Source organism: Passer domesticus, chromosome 10, assembly GCF_036417665.1.
Source record: "Passer domesticus isolate bPasDom1 chromosome 10, bPasDom1.hap1, whole genome shotgun sequence".
Taxonomy (NCBI): Eukaryota; Metazoa; Chordata; class Aves; order Passeriformes; family Passeridae; genus Passer; species Passer domesticus.
Genome location: NC_087483.1, coordinates 23,644,543 through 23,661,162, shown reverse-complemented (window position 1 = coordinate 23,661,162; position 16,620 = coordinate 23,644,543). Strand labels below are relative to the sequence as shown.

Here is a 16,620-nt window from a genome sequence, read left to right as displayed (position 1 = left end):
TGTAAGCAATGAAATGCTTATTGTCATACCTATGCTTTGGCAGCTGTAAAACTCCAGTGTTTTGGATAAGCATGCAAGTACACAAAAAATAAATCACAGCTGCTGCGCTGTCATTAATGCTTAGGAGGGAAGAGTGAATATCTTTTGTCCTAAGGACATTACCTGTTGGTAATACCTGTTCTACAATTTCCAAGTACTAAGCACCCACACTTAATCATCAAATGTCCCTGTTAAATGTCTTCAACCACCAGCAGCCAAAGAAACAATACCTGCCTCTTCAGAGGTTACCATGTTTCTAAATCAGTGACCATCTCCACATTTATTTATACATACATACTTATAAATAAATAACACACACACACTCTCTTATTTTACTTGTTAAGTTAGATTCTTCTAACATTTGGGAATATCAACATCACACTACTGCACAAAGACCTTTGTCTGCCATCCATGTTAATATTTTTAGTCCTAGCTGTCTCTCTAAATTGGCTTTATAAGACTACATTTATAAAATCTGGACAATGATCCAAAGTCTAAAGAGCAAAATCAAACCAGGGCTTACCAGTAAGTTCCTGCTCCCTGTGAAGTTAAATCCATTCCATCCACCCCATAGCTATCATCATCCATTATTTTGGACAGACCAAAATCAGTAATTTTTATTTCTCCACATGCTGTTCCATCTACAAGAAGGATATTACCTATTCAGGGGGAAAAGAAAAGAAAAATTACTTCAAAAAAGCTAACAGAATGCTTTATTTTCAAAACCAGGTTCAATTTTCAAGAACATCTAACTTCATGAGGATAAGTGACAATTTTACAGAACCAAAGACTCAGAACCATAAACCAGCCTGGGTTAAAATGGATCCATGACCAGACCCACAGCCCTGGTGTTATTAGCACCACGCTTGGTACTGAGATACATTTACATAATATTTACATCCTCAAGTCTGCAGTAACTTGACTATGACAAGTTTCTGTGCAGTTTCAGCAACTCTTTAGGTTACCATGATGATCTGAAATGGCTCTCTCATTTGGGAGGAGGTTGGTCAGCAAAGAAACACCATAATGGAGGGAGGAAATATCAGAATGCAGCTGTATATTAGTTTCAAATAAGTTTCATTATTTTTCTGCCAGGATGAACCCTACACTACAGTTTTCAGGGTTTGCACATGCCACAAAATTGTGCCAAAAAATTGCTGCAATCCTACAAATCTTACTCCATGTGTTAAAGTTGTACAATAATTTCTTGATATAAAAATGATTTGATGAAGTTTCTCTGAGAACAAACAATAATGAGGCTAAGAATACATTCTGTACAATTTCATAAGACAAAATAAACCTGTGCGAACAGTTTATTACAGAACAGAAAGCAAATAGCCTGGCACTAAGAATTACTTTACAAACCCCATACTTGGAAGTGTAGCATATTAAAGCACATGAAGAATATAAGCATCATTCATGCAAGATGGTAAAACAAAGACAATGGCATCAAGACAAATATCGTTTATAAATATATTTATTATTCATTGTAAAGAAAATTCTCTGTAAAGTCTTGTTTTGGAATGCTTACACTGGGATGCTGAAAGTGACTGATTACATATTTACAGGTTTAAAAAAAACATATGGGAAAAAATAATTACTCATCAGCATTTCACAATTACCAGACAGGATTGAGCCTACTAATGATCTTATCTGTTCATACTGCTAACTACCAATGCATATATCTATTAGCTATATGATTTTTTCCTACAAATTCAAATCAGAAAAATGCAAAGTAGAAAAGTGGAAACAAACATTTTCCACAGAAAAGGCAGATGATTCTAGCAATGAAATTGTGAAGAAAAGTACATACTTTTCCCAGTTGTCTGCAATAACCCTGACACACAGAAGATAACTCTGGCATTTTCAGGCATGAATTACAAACAAAATAAAGGATAAAAAATAAATTACATTTTCAATCATAACATTTCTCACTTACCTGGTTTAAGATCATAGTGTATAATAGGGGGCTTGATCTCATTGAGATACCGTAGTGCATTTACTATTTGCATTACAATGGACCTAGCTTCTTTCTCTGACATCAATTTATGTTGCTTGAGATAGAAATCCAAGTCATTGCCTTCACAGTATTCTAAAACCGTGCAAAACCTAGGGTAGAATTTAGAGACACAAAATGAAAGAATGTATCACACTGCACAATCAGAAACAGACATGACAACCTAGTTTCATTCTGACAAGTTTAAGAATGGCTGCCTGAATATTAAAATACATGAATGAAATTGTTCATAGAACACATGGTGTAACTATTATATTATGAAAAATTAAATAAATCAGAACATTCATACTAAAAGAGAAAATGCATCCATATGGATGAGGAATTTAAAAAAGCCTCTTTATTTATAGTAGACACATTTCTCAAAATCAAAATGCCTTAACTATTCCTTAAGATGTCACAATTTCATGTAAAGAGGTACAGCCCAGTCACCAGGGGCTATACCTAGGTTGGTAATACTCCTGATGCCATTTAGCCTTGGAAAATTGTCTAAGGTATGGTGGCCTTTTGAGGCCAGTCAGGTGTTGCAAAACACACTCTTCATCACCTCATAGAAAGCCTGCAATATTTAGCAGACAAAATTCTGCAACGAGTCTGGGGTTTTTTAAAATGTTTTGGCTGAAAGCAAGAGCATACGTTATTTTTGTTCAAATACTCTTCATTTCTGTTTATCTAATATACAGCACTAAAACCCTTGCCAAGTTCTACTTACGTATCTGTATCCAGGGAGAAGTAGTCATACAGTTTAACTATTCGGGGGTGATCCAGTTCTTTGTGTATTCTATACTCTCTGCAGGCATGTCTAAAAGAAGATGGATACGTTAGCCTTCTACAATCAACAAAATGCTATTAAGCTTAACATATGAAGCGTAAGTAATTAGTATTTACTTGTGGTAGTTTTCTTTCTTTTCATCCCTCCAGCTTTTGTTAAGCTGGTGAATCTTCACAGCAGCGTATCTTTGTTCATAAAGATCAAAAGCCTAAAAAAAGAAATGCATGAATATGGCAAAGTTATAACCAAAGGTGATAAAAATAACACCCAGTAAAGTGAGGAAAAAAGAAGGCATATAATTCACAAATCTATTGGCAAGGCTACTGTCATGCTACCTCTCCTCCACAGGTTAATCGAAGCCTGGTCAACCCATTACAGTCTTTCTACTTAATTAGATCCCATTTTGTCACCCCCAAATTAAATGTACATGGCTCAAAAATTGTATTTAACAGACTCAACAAACCCTACCTTGTATACTTCACTGAAGCCACCTCGGCCAAGTAAATGGAGTAACAAATACCGTTCATTCAATGTGGGGTGATCTTTAAATCTGGAAAGAAAAAAAATTCTTTTATTCTGTTTAAGGTAAACAAATAGCATCTAAAATGCAAATTTCTAAGTATTACTCATAAAATAAAGGTTTCTTTTTAGAAACAACATATAATATGCTGAGTAATATTGCACCACAAGAAATCTTATGACAAAACTGTACAACATGACCAATACCTTTTGACTATTTAGTTTACACATACTATCACAACACTATCATCCAAACAATCCTGGCAAACATTTTATTTTTCTCTGGGTTTTTTTTGAGGATAAGAAAAGCATGCTTAAATTTAAATATGTGATACATAGGTCTCTCTTTGTTGTGCCTAATTTTAGAGAAGACTCACATCTTCCAATTTCACACAAAACATGACTAGATGTATATATTACTGCCTCTTTTTTTAAAGAAAATGGATTTTATATAGCACTAAGAAGTTAAAACAAATCAGAAACAGCAATATGGGGAAAACACACAAAAGAACTATCTACTCACACCTAAGCAAAAGAAAAATGAAAACACTTCTTCTAAATATAAAATTATACTGCCAGACCAAGAAAAAAGACCATACTCTCTCTTCTAAAATATATAGGAGACAAAATACATTCTTCCATCCAATCAGAGGGAAGGGATCTGAGAACTCTCTCCCTTACCAAACAGCCACGTCACCAAGACATGTTAGGAAAGACAGCAGGGGCTACAGACCTAAATTATTTCTCCATTGCTTCTCTCCTCTACATGAGGACTAGAAGCTGTGCCCTGGCCACTTGGTAAATACTTGTCTAAACTCCCACAAAAACATGAATACACAGTTTAAAGCTTTTCATTCTGTACCATAACATGGGTCAGCACTGACTGCAGATGATGAGCAGTGAAGCTGCACCATGGACTGAAGCTTGTCCATGTCCTGTGACTGCCTTCAACTGTGACTGTAATTTGGACATTCTTTGCCCCTCATATACAGTATTTTCACAGTCAAAGCCTGTAATTTTTCTGTGCCATTTATTCCTTATTGTTGAAGGATCCTTTTTGAAAAAAAAAACAACTAAACCTGTTCTAATGCAAACACTGAAGATTTATAAAGGTTGACATTTAACATGCTTGCTTATTTGTTGTAGGACATTTACTTTAAAATAATACTGTATACTTTTATTTTAAAATATAGATTTTTTCAAAAAGAAAATACTCTGCCATCAATATGTAAGTATCAACACCCATTATTCTTCATACCCAAAACACAGAACAATTTAGCTATCAATTATCACTAAAGCCACATGGTAACAAATAATTTCTGTAATACTGCATGGAAGGTACCATCAGAACAGTTAGGCACAATTTCACACCTTTTTCTTTTAATATTTAAAAGCTTTAGTCTATGCACAATTCTATTGTGTCCAAAAAGTAAAAAATAAATACTGAAGGTTTAAGGCTACTACTTAATAAACATTTCCTAGTGCAGGAAGTGAGAAGTCCAGTCCCATCATGTCCTTCCCCTTGGCTCATTTCACCCTAGCACTGCCCTCTCTCCTCATGGCAGCATAAACATTTTTGCAACTGGGCAAAGAACTAGACCAGGAAATTGATCCTGGATTAAAATTAAACCAGAAAAATAAACCACAGGAGCTAGTTTTAATTTGGATTGATTTCCAGCATCGGTTCAGTAATGAAATGCCATTGCAAGCATGTGAAAGAAAACAGGGCTAAGTAGCCAGGAAGAGGCAGAACCAGTTCCTTCCAAGCAATAGTGCCAGCTGAAAGTGTTGGTGAAACTGTAGTGTCTGAATGTGTCAGGATGGAAAACAGACTTAATGAAGTTATGTAATTATTACTTTCAAAATGACACAGTAGCAGTTAATATTATGTAGCAATTTAACATTGTGATACACTGCCATTCAAGGTGAAATACAAAGTAACAACATAATATGGCTTTTTCCTGCTAGGTACCTATACCTAGCAGGAATGAAATCACAGAGCCATAAACACAAATCTAATTTTAAGTGCAGCACAAAATTACTGCTGGTGCATCAAACCTCCTGCATTATTATCAACTAAGTGAACTGCATTAAGTTATCTCACAAACGGTTTTTTTAGCTTAGTAGTGTGGTCTAGCAAGTTTCAGCTCTTCATTATAGGCTGTGTAGGTATGTTTTTTCTTACATAGTCAACAAAAACAGTAATAAGTTTACCAAACTGTAAGAAATTTTAGTTAAGGTTAAATAAATTGGTGTTTAAAATACATATATAAACACAGAAAAGCAAAAGGAAATTAGGAACAAGTCTCTCTTCTATAGGTAAAATGTGACACTAGAGAATTACTTTAAAAACAGACATGCAAAATTAAGACAGTAAAGACTCTTACTGTGAATTATCTTCATTATTTATTCTTTTCAGTTCTCTAATGTGAAGATTCCTAACTCTTTCCAAACGTTCAAGTTCTGCTTGTATTTCAGCTTCCTCCTGCAAATGAAAAGAAGGAAATATAAAAGCTCATTTACTTCCCATTTGAAAAGGGTATTTTTACCCCTGCATCAATACTAGTGGTGATGGAGGAACATTACATTACAAAACCCTGCTGAACTAGAAGAAAGCACTGCTTTTCCCTTAAAGTCAGAAAAATTCAGAAAGATAAGGCAAAAGCCTGTTTCAAGAAATTTTTCTGTTCATGAACCCACAGGTAATGGGATGTTCATGGTTTTGTTCTGCACTGCAGGGATGCTATTTGAAATGAGAGGCAGCTGGGTTTTGTACCTCAGCCAAGGAGATAAATTATCTGGGAAGCGGTCTGAAATTGATGTACAAAAAAAAGGAAAAAAACTGAGATATGGGCAATTATAGATTCTGTACCAACCAACAGATAAAGAAAAGACATGTAAAAGATTTTAAGGCTGAAGTGCAAATCAAGTAAAAGAATAAAAGAGCACATCATTACAGCAGAAACATGCTTAAGGTGCTGATACAAGACACCAAAACCAATCTAATTAGAAAAGATTTTTCCATTTGTATCTTATTAAAATTACAAATGAAGAATGTGTGTTGCATAAGACTTTAAGTGCAACTTCAAAAGAAGCATATCAGGTAGGAGCACATTCCTTAACTAATTTCAGCACTTAATTTTATCTCATCTTTATTCTATGCATTAGGAAACAATGAAATAATTATTTATTCAGGTCCTCTAAAATCATAAAGATTTCATGATGCCTAATTTGTGGAAACCTATGTATCTATACTCAAACTGAGAAACATAACATTGAAAGACACTGTAGACAGGCTTATATTGATTTCAGAGTTAGTGCCTCTAGAACTTGAAAATTTTAGGAAAGGGGAGACAAAATTAGTCCATACCAGAAAGCTCATAACTATGGAATTATTTCAGCTGAAAAGGAAAAAGGCCTGGCATCTGATACATATTTTTTCAGTAGCAGCACCCATCACCACCTCTTGTTATTTTGGCACTGCCTTTTGCACAGCCACATGGTATATCAAACTGGAATACTAATCAATCTTTTCTTTAGGAAAAAAAAAAATCAGAAGAAAGAAAGAAAAAAAGAAACAAGCATGACACAAAAAATTTATATATTTGTTTCTTAAAAGAAGCCAGATCAGTTTTCCAATCCAATTTATTCTCTGACTGTACAAGCCAGTGGGGCTGGTAAAAGCAAGAGGGCAACAAGCCATGGCACAAGGGGATGGAGGCACAAGTCAGCAAGGTAGAGAGTAAATGCCATAACGATATAGCATTTTCATAAATGCATATACTGAAGCAACAACTGTACTTGTATGATCTAAAACACATATAAAATTACTACCTATCCAATGAATTGAGGAGTCTGGACTAGATTATTTCAGTGAATACCCTGAAACCATCCCCACAAGAGATGGAAAAAACTTCTCATCCCAAAACAAGACATGAGATGAACCTCCATGGAGGAAATGAAAATCAAATTCCTAGTAATTTAAAAACTGCACTAAATAGCACTGATCTGCCAGCAGATCTGGGTGGACCATTTTCCTAAGATACAATGTCAAGAGTTGGTTTTCTTCCTTTTTATATAATGGTAAACTCCTTTCTTCTATATTTACACACACATCCCTGCAGTTCTCTGCTAAATACCCTGAAATGATAGGCAGTTCCTCATAACCCAGTAGTCCTTTATAAAGAATTTCAGTCCTTCTCCCCTCACAAAAGGCCACACACTTATACACACAATTGTCTTATGTTCTTCCCAAAGGCTAACAAAAAAAATCCATCAGTTATGCCTCTTTTGGACCTTTTTGTTCATATATTATGCAATTCAGTGGTTCTCAAAATGTGGTTCATAGGCCAATGTTAGTCCAAAGAGAACTGGCTGGTTGCATTGTTTCCAGCTGTTATTTAGGACACTCAGGCTGTGAATACCTTTAAGCAAGAATAAACCAGCTTAGCTGCCTCAGGTCACTGCTATATAAAAGGAAGTGAGAAAACAAGAGCCTCTCTCCAGGACCAAAGCAACTAGCTGGAAAAGAATTTCCTGGGTAGCAGTAGGAAAAGAAAACTGGTGGTGGCAGCATGTACAGGGCACCAAAAATAAGAGCACCAGGAAAGCATCTCAAGAGTGAAAAGGAAGAGGAGCAGTCAGCAAAAACATGCTGAAGGAATGAAGAAAAGTAAATAGCAAAGAAGCTCAAAGAAGAAATACAGCCATGTAAAATGAAGATAACAAAACTGGTGTTCTTAGTTAATGACAAAATCTGTATCACACATAAGAATTATAATGTAAGAATGTATTTTTATTATTTTCTTCAGATACAGTCAAGTATGATTTGCTAAGAATAACATTTGTTTTTCCCCTGGCATTTAGTCAAGGAATTTCCATCTTTTGCAAAGTACTCCAGCATTGATGCTCAAGGTGAAACCAAAATTCTGGTATTAAATAATCCTGTAACAGTTTATTTCATCTATCATTTGAAATTCCCATTAGAGTTCCATAAAGTTAAAGCATGGAAAATAAACCTACAGAATTTCCTAACAGAATTTATGTGAAGCTGGAGCTTCTAAACCATTAACAATGAAGAACAATGCAAGCAGTCTACTTCACCAGTGCCAGCAAATTATATGCAGATTTCCTACTACAGAGTCAAGTACTTTCCTGTCATATTCTTTAGAAACAGCTGCAGCTTTCTCAAGGGGCCCAGTTCAGTTTATTGTAGTAGGATTTATATCAGGTGGCTTGTACATTTGAAGAGAACAGGCCTGAAACAGACTTGTAACATTTCAAGGGGAAAACACTACGACCTGTTTTGACCCAACAACTCAGGAACTACTACTCAGCACATAGAAGTCCTTTTCTTTCACTCTTGTTGAAATATTTGTCTGCATCAACTGCCATTCCATTTTACAGGTTATTCCTCTAAATATTTGCTTGAATGAGCAACAGTTTCTTCATATAATTATCTCACTACACAGATTTATTAGAATTATGCGATTCAAGAAAATTTTTTTTCAGAAGTCAAAACCAAGAATAAAATACCTGACTGAAGAAATAATTTGGGATATAGAGAAGAGATTTTCCATAAAAGTAGGAAAATTATATTCTCTTGTGATAGGTAATATGCTAACTGATAAAAACCGAAGTGAACACTGCAGACAATGAAAATGTTATATTAATTCAGAAATACAGTGCTGTGAATTGGACCTTTTTAAAGGCCAAAAAACAAAAATAAAGAGTTCCATGCATGAAACTTGACTGGCTCACTGAAATGTGAAACAAGAGTCCAGAAAGTGGAAGGGGAAGAGCAGGACTGGTGGAATCACCACTATTAGCACGCTTAGAAGGATTTAAGGAGCCAGGACAGTGTTACACTGGATGGACTCATTATTGCTCCCCTGTAATCCCAGTGTTTATGAAAAGCTGCACAAACAGAAACAAAAGGAAGGCCACTATCAGGCATAAAGTAGTACAGCAATTTCAGCATTAGGTTTTTTAATCAGACAGCTCCCAATGACCTATCTCTTTATTTTGACAGTACTAATTTTTATTTGGCTGTGATTAAAAAAACATACCTTTTTGAGATGTCCTAATCGAAGCTTGAAAATTTCTTCCTGTTCATGGTACTCTGCTAGAGTCAAACTGAAAAATGAAACAATCATGTAATTAAAACTTTTATATAGTGACCAAAAAAACAATAGCATTTTTACTTAAAAACTACATTTTTGAACCATCTGAACATCTTGGACTGTCATTTCAGGGTCAAAACATACCTACAGAATGCCTATATTTGGTATTCTGCAATATTAACTGCCTCTCCCACTGAACCACTTTGCTTCTTCCAGACAGCCTGTTAATTACCTAGCTGCATCTTGAATCATATCACCATCCCAGATTTTAGCTGATGCTACTCCACTGCTTGGTTCTCAACTCTAACGCATTCAGAAATTAGACAACAATGATAACACTGGATTTCTGAGCTGTGATTTACAGACAGTAGTGCAAAACCATACATTTCAAGTTCATTAGCACTACATTTTGCATGAAACCACAAATTCAGCTTTGAATTCAAACGTGATTCTCCTGCTTTTTCTCTTTGCATCCTCCTTTTCTTGGCAATTTCTGGCTACAAATAATTCAGTGGTCCCTCGTTGTCTATAGACTTTCTCAGACAAAGTCAGTTACCATGCAGAGAATCTGGACTGTTTGCACAGACTAGTAACTAAGTAACCTGTGAACTGATTGCATGCAGTATCCATCTGATGAACAAAAAAGACAAACCACCCAAAAAATAAATCCAAGAGACTTAAGTTCCAGATAAGAAACCATGCACATATGAGGAAGAGAAACAGGGGATGTGGAAGGAGAAAGAGGTATGGCCTCCTTGAAAGGGTTCACATAAATCCCTACAAGAGAAATTAGAATTACACTTTTTATTGTTTTGCTGAGACCTAATACATGTTGCATGATATAAAGCTAAAACTCCCAGTATAATGTGTTCTCACAAAGTCTGTATTTCTGTGGGTCCATCTATCAGCTGGGCAGATGGTTATGCCAGGTGGTGGGAAGGCTATACATGCTGTTTATACTGCAAGTCTGAGGACTAGAATGTCTTGAGAATCACCAATAGTCTTCCCAGAGATGAGGGAAACTGATTCAGATTTCTCTCACAGCAAATCACAACCAACTTCAACAAAAATTGCAGAAATCTAATAGACTATGAGACTTCTTCCTCCCTTTTAAACTTCAAGTTCACCACAGTTTTCAGAATTCCAACACCTGTATTCTTATCACATCTCAAAAGTTGTTGATAAAGGAGTGCATCTTTTCCAGATAATATCTGGTGGTTCTGAAGCTTTCCTAGAGCCCTTTCCATTCCTGTTATAAATACAGAATTTTACTGCCCATTTTCTTATTTGACCAGAATAGTATACTGATTCAATCACATCTCAGTGAAATTATTGAGGGTTTTTTTGATCACACCATCTAAATTTTTTAAAAATTGGAAAGAGCCTCAGAAGACTGTAGTTATTTAATCAGCCTTCTAGGTCTGTAACATATAGAAAACACTCAGATCAGGTGACAAAAGCACCCATCATCACACCCTGTCAAAATCTGAGGCAAGCAATCGTTTCTTTTAAGACATGTCATACAAAGTTACCCTGCTTTTTTTTTTTTCCTTACTGGAATTCAAAGCAGTCTTGTATTACAGTCAGTAGACATCCCCAAACACTCTGAAGGCAATGGAGGGAGGAAATTTGCCTCTCCAAGAAAGGCAAAAGGTCTCTTACCACCAGATTTTGAGACCTAACATTTATATTCTTTTCCTAGCAGAATCTCCTCTGGGTTTAGACAACCAATGCTACATATTAAAAGAAGAGGCATTAAAGCAAATGTAAAATGGGCTGTCTCCATAGCTAGGAAAGCTGGCAATGTACTTGGACTTTGTACAGTCCAAGCAGCAGCAAGAAACAGAAGAAACAAATGCTCCAATTCCTGCTGTAATACATCTCCTAGCACTGCCAAAGAAATGCGGACCATGCTAGAGGACTGAAAACAATATCCCCGACACTTTTTCAACACCTCTATTAAACAGCAAACTACTCTAATGTGGATTAATTTCTCAGTTAAAAAAGACCAATGCCAATGTTTACAAGGTTGAATACTGTCACTTCCAGATTCCTGTCTACACTGTAAATTACAGGTTACCAGAAATACTGATAGTAAAGTTTGTCTTCCTCAAGTAAGAGTGAGTAGTTTTAGGTGGTTTTGCAAAGCTGAATCATCAGTAAAACACACTAAAAATACAAAGTTTATTACATGACCTATCAGAACTTTCAGTGAACACTGAGACCCCTAAAACCACAGATCCCATGAAAAACTAACATAATATGGAAAATTTGGCCCTTTTTACAAAACCTGAGGTGTCCACACAGAGTTACAAAGTGCCTAGATCGCTCTAGCAAGTATTGCCTTTCAGAAAGTCCTGAAACAGCCCCCTTGAGCACAGAGCACAACTTGGACATCATATTGAAAACATTAAGATTCAAAGTCACTCTTTCCATGTTTCTATGCCACAACGCAATAAATGATTGTTTTCCATTTTTCTATTTCCTTACTAATCTAACTCTATTAGAAGCACAGCATGTTTCACAGCAATCTGAAACTGTCATTACTGACCACCACATTTTGGAGAAAGAAATATATAAAATACAGAGCTGTAGATAGATATAGTCACTTTAGATTTTGTTCATTTACTTCTCAAAAACAAAATGTTATTCTCTCATACTCAGAAGCACCTTTTTCTTAGGAGTCTATTAGTTTTTATCTAAAAATACAGTGACTTTGTATTAAAATAGCACACAACTAACAGCAGTAAGCCAATAACAGTGTCTGTTTTCTGGCTGTAGGCGACCAGCTCACTGCACAGTCTGAAAACATCCTACCAGCCTACAGACTGCTCCCCATCAGCCCACCACCTTCTACCTGCATCCACTCACCACACCTTTTGCAGGGCAGTTGCATGCTGGAGGCACCTTTTGAAAACAGAATTACAGAATCACACAATGTCTGGGTTGGAAGGGACCTTAAAGATCATCTGGTTCCAACCCTCCTGTCATGGGCAGGGATGCCATCTACTAGATCTGGGTGCTCAGGGCACCATCCAAGGTACCCACAACACATCACAGTTTCCTGCAGAAGGGGTTGATCCTTCATCACCTGAGACAGACAGGTCTCATCAGACATGGAGGGAGAAAGGTTGAGAAGCACAGGGTAACAAGGTAAACAAGGCTGCTGCCATCTTAAACTGGATAGTCAGGCCTGGGGCTAATCTGAGGAGCACTGGGGAAGGAGGGCAGCTGGGAACAGGTACCATGAATTAATATGGCAACAGTCTCATCATGACCATGATCTTTTCTGCACAAAATTACTGTACAATAATTGCTGTATTTTAGTACTTTTAATTTGGCTGCTGTCTGCAGCCAAATAAACTCTGAAACACATGCAATAAATTCTGGAAATTTCCCAAAATGTACTGGACATCTTCTGTGTATGTAGCATGATTCTTCTGTGACATAAAGGGCCACGATCCACCTCTCTTACTAGTTGCTGGAAGAAAGCAGATAGATTTCCTGGCCTGAAAGACTTGATTACCAATTAAACTTTTTTTTTTTTAAATTAGAAAGAATAAGCCTTTCAGAGCTTATGTTTTCACCACCAAATTTCAAAGGTTTTGACACAATATACATGTGCTGACATAACCAGTCTTCTTTTCACTTCTTCCTCACAAGCACAGACAAAACGTTCTACAATCGAAATTCTTTTACTAGTGGGTACAGACAAGACAAGAAACCCAAACTTGCCACGTGTTCCTTGGTTCTCACCATGATCAAGCCATTTAGTTCACAAGCATCTCTCTTCCCACTGCTGCCCTGCTGGAAAATCATCCTGGATACACAGGCACAGCAGAATGCAGCCATGCTCCCAAACAGCCATATACACATCCAGTACAAGTTTTCTGGCTACAATTGCTGAAGCTCTTCCCTTTTGGTCCAAGCTTATTCTCACTCCAGTTCCCTAAATTTCTACAAGGATGAATAAACTTCAACCAAGTAAAAAACTTTCATGATGTCTTTTCACCCATTGTTTCCATGTTTGCCTTAGAAATAGACTGCCTCAGGAAAGGAGCTGTCTTAACTCGTCCAGTAAAGCCCAGACACATTGTTGGCACTTCAGCCTGAAGAAGTTCCTGAAAATATATTTATTTGTTCCATACAGAACAGAATGCTCCTGCTATGATGCATTTGTTCAGCCACAGTAACAAACCCTGCCAGCTCTCTCTGCTCTCCTACTCCAAACTGCACACAGGGACAAGGATGCATGCAGGCTATCATGGAGGAACTGGGAAGCACTTGAAGAGGTGACAGGGAAGTGAATACAACTGAAATGGTTGAAGCTGCAGAAGAAGGATTCCACCACCTAAACCAAATAAAACATTGCTCCTAGAAACTGTTGTCTCATGAAATAAGAGCTGTTCCAAAAGATGGGCACTTGCATTATACTCTTACAGAATCCTCTCGCACGTCTCCAAAGAATTTAGAAGAGTTTTCAAACAGACTTTTTTCCAGGGCTAAAAAGGCAACCCCTACTTCAAATAATTTTCTTTTTTTCTTTCAATATATTTAAATTTATTCCTTTCACATAAGACTAATAAAATTACTTTGCTCAGTAGAAATCAGAACTCTCAAAACTGAAACTGCTTTTTAGTTTTGGCTTAGGCCACAAAAAGGAGAAGAATGATGGAAAACCAGGACAGTGTTTAAACTCATGTGTTCCATGTTACTGGAAGCACCAAGCCACCATTCACTCACAAGATACTGGCAACTGGCCATTTTTATAACAATAACTTCAGAGCAAAAAGTCTGCTTTGACATTCCTATCAGAGACTACCGCAAATTCAGCTAAACTAAAAAAATGTTCTTATTAAGAATGCCTCAGGCAACACCTTCAGTTTGTTTCAAAATAGTTGACACCTGTTTTCAGAAAAAGCTTCAATACTCCTGATTGTTACAAAGCTGTAAATAATTTTGTCTCATCAATACCAGAAGCTGGATATATTTTTTAAAGCAAACAATGTAGTTGTAAAGACACCTGTTGGTAACAAACCCTATCAAGTTGTCTTTATGTTTTAAATAAACCTGCTTGATCACTTGCATGTATGTTGTATTAATCCACTACTGGTTTAGCTCATTAATCTCAAGCAGCTCTGCATTTCCTCATGCCTCATAAAAACAGAACCCTTTCTATTTGACTATACTAATTAAGATCATTACTGTCAAAGTAATGCAGAAACAGTGATAAGCAATGTAATAGGAGAGAATCACATAGAGCACATGACAAATTTACTCTAAAATGGAAGTGGATAATTAATGTCTTACCAAGATACACAAAACAATTAATTCTGTACTGAGAAACAGCAAGGAGTCAACACATAATACTACAATACAAAGTTATAACAAATCCTAAATACAAAAACCCCTTTCAAGTAAAGGCCTAAGAGCATAAAGTGGCTAAATGACTCTGTGACCTCAGGATGCATTACTGATCTCCTCAAAGATCTGAAACAAAATTTGTACGTTTATGATACAGACAAGTAATCTCATATCTAGGTTACATGATGATCAAACTATGATACTTAAATGTAAAACAGTTTTGATTCAATTACTGCTTACATTTTTGCTAGCATTAGATACAAAAGGACAATTTTGATTTTTCTCCTGACGATTCCCTAACAAGCAAGCATTTTCATGTGTCATTTAACATGTAACTGGTTAAGCCAGATTAAATGAAATTTTGCAGTCTTTAGTAAATTGGAAATTATTTAACACCATGTAACACAAGAAAATATTCTGAAGTTTATTACCAGGAACTCATCTTGTCCTACTTAAAAATTAGAACATGTTGTCTGTATTTTTCCCCAATTTATATTTTATCATCTCTCAAAGGAGCAATAAGATTATGGTAGTATAACCAGCCAAAAGTTAGCAAATAAAAATTTCTGTAAATTTTCATGTATTTTCTATTACTTAAATGTTACTTTTAATAACAGGAGGGATTACTTTCAAATACATAGCAACATATTTTTAACACAACAGCAATATTTACTGTACTATTCTGAAGTATTAATTATGGTCTAAGAAGAAACACAGGCACCAAGCACTACTAAAAAGTCACAATGAGCAGTGACTCTTCAGCTCTCTACCAGAACACGAATAATGCTAACCAAGATTTGCTTACATTGTCAGTCTTACTACTGTATTTTCATGGTATTTTTGTCACAGTAAAACAACTTCACAATGTGAATTTTAAGAATGATGCATTATGCAAAACACATGCAGCTGTCTTCAAAGGGATTGTCCAAATTTATTTATTTAGCAGATCTAACCAGAGCAATTTATATACCCTCCATCCCCCAGGTATAAATTACTGCCTCTACATGTGAGAGGTGGCAAGTGACTATGCTTAATACAGGTAGCTTACTTCTGCAAAGTAGCATAGATTAATTTACTACTCTTTTAAAACCTATTTATTTACTTTTTACTTAAAAATAAACTAGGAACAGATAGACTATCAGCTGCAGCATCTTAGCCTAAAGGGCAGTAACCAATACCTTGAAGCAGCAATTTCATAAAATATTCAAATGACATGTCAAGAACACATCTTTGTGTGCCTTGAATTATATACCCTTTTTGTCTGCAGGAAAAAATGTCCCCAGAAAAAACAGAGTTCTTTAAGAACTTTCAATTTTTAAGTTTCAATGACAAAAAATTACAACACTGTCAATACATGAAATGCGATCAGTAACTTCTGACAGTTGGTGTCAGGATGTGGCATTCAGAAGGAGAGAAAAGATATTTCCAGTTGTTGTAAGACATGTCTTCACATACCAAAGGCTGAAAAAAGGGGTTTTTTTTTGTCAGCTAGATACTGTTATATGGAAAACAATAATCTCCAACTAAAAGATATGAGAAAGGAAAGTTCAATCGGTGACAGTGACATTAGAAGACTAGGAAGCCAGGATAAGGAACATTGCCTATCCCCAGAAGGGGCCCTTCTCTGGTGACTTTACCAAAAATAAATTGTACAACAACTCCATAGACAGTGCAATTGTACAACAACTTCATAGACAGTGGTGCAAATTTCCCTAGCATCAGCAAGTCCTTGGTGAGAATATAGCTGCTGAATATACCGAGTGTCTTTTTATGCTGTTATTTGAATAGAA

At 36.0% G+C, this 16,620-nt stretch overlaps 1 protein-coding gene across 4 annotated transcripts in view; it reads right to left on the bottom strand.

Annotated features, from left to right (window-relative positions):
- TLK1 (tousled like kinase 1) overlaps positions 1–16,620 on the bottom strand; it is a 67,429-nt gene that overhangs the window by 6,975 nt on the left and 43,834 nt on the right. For all 4 annotated transcript variants that reach the window (XM_064434471.1, XM_064434474.1, XM_064434473.1 and 1 more), the window contains exons 12-18: positions 9,413–9,479; positions 5,732–5,829; positions 3,294–3,375; positions 2,942–3,033; positions 2,766–2,855; positions 1,979–2,148; positions 563–698 (exon numbers count right to left, since the gene is read on the bottom strand). In XM_064434471.1, the coding sequence (XP_064290541.1) occupies positions 563–698; positions 1,979–2,148; positions 2,766–2,855; positions 2,942–3,033; positions 3,294–3,375; positions 5,732–5,829; positions 9,413–9,479 (735 nt within the window). The remainder of the gene's footprint in view (positions 1–562; positions 699–1,978; positions 2,149–2,765; positions 2,856–2,941; positions 3,034–3,293; positions 3,376–5,731; positions 5,830–9,412; positions 9,480–16,620) is intronic.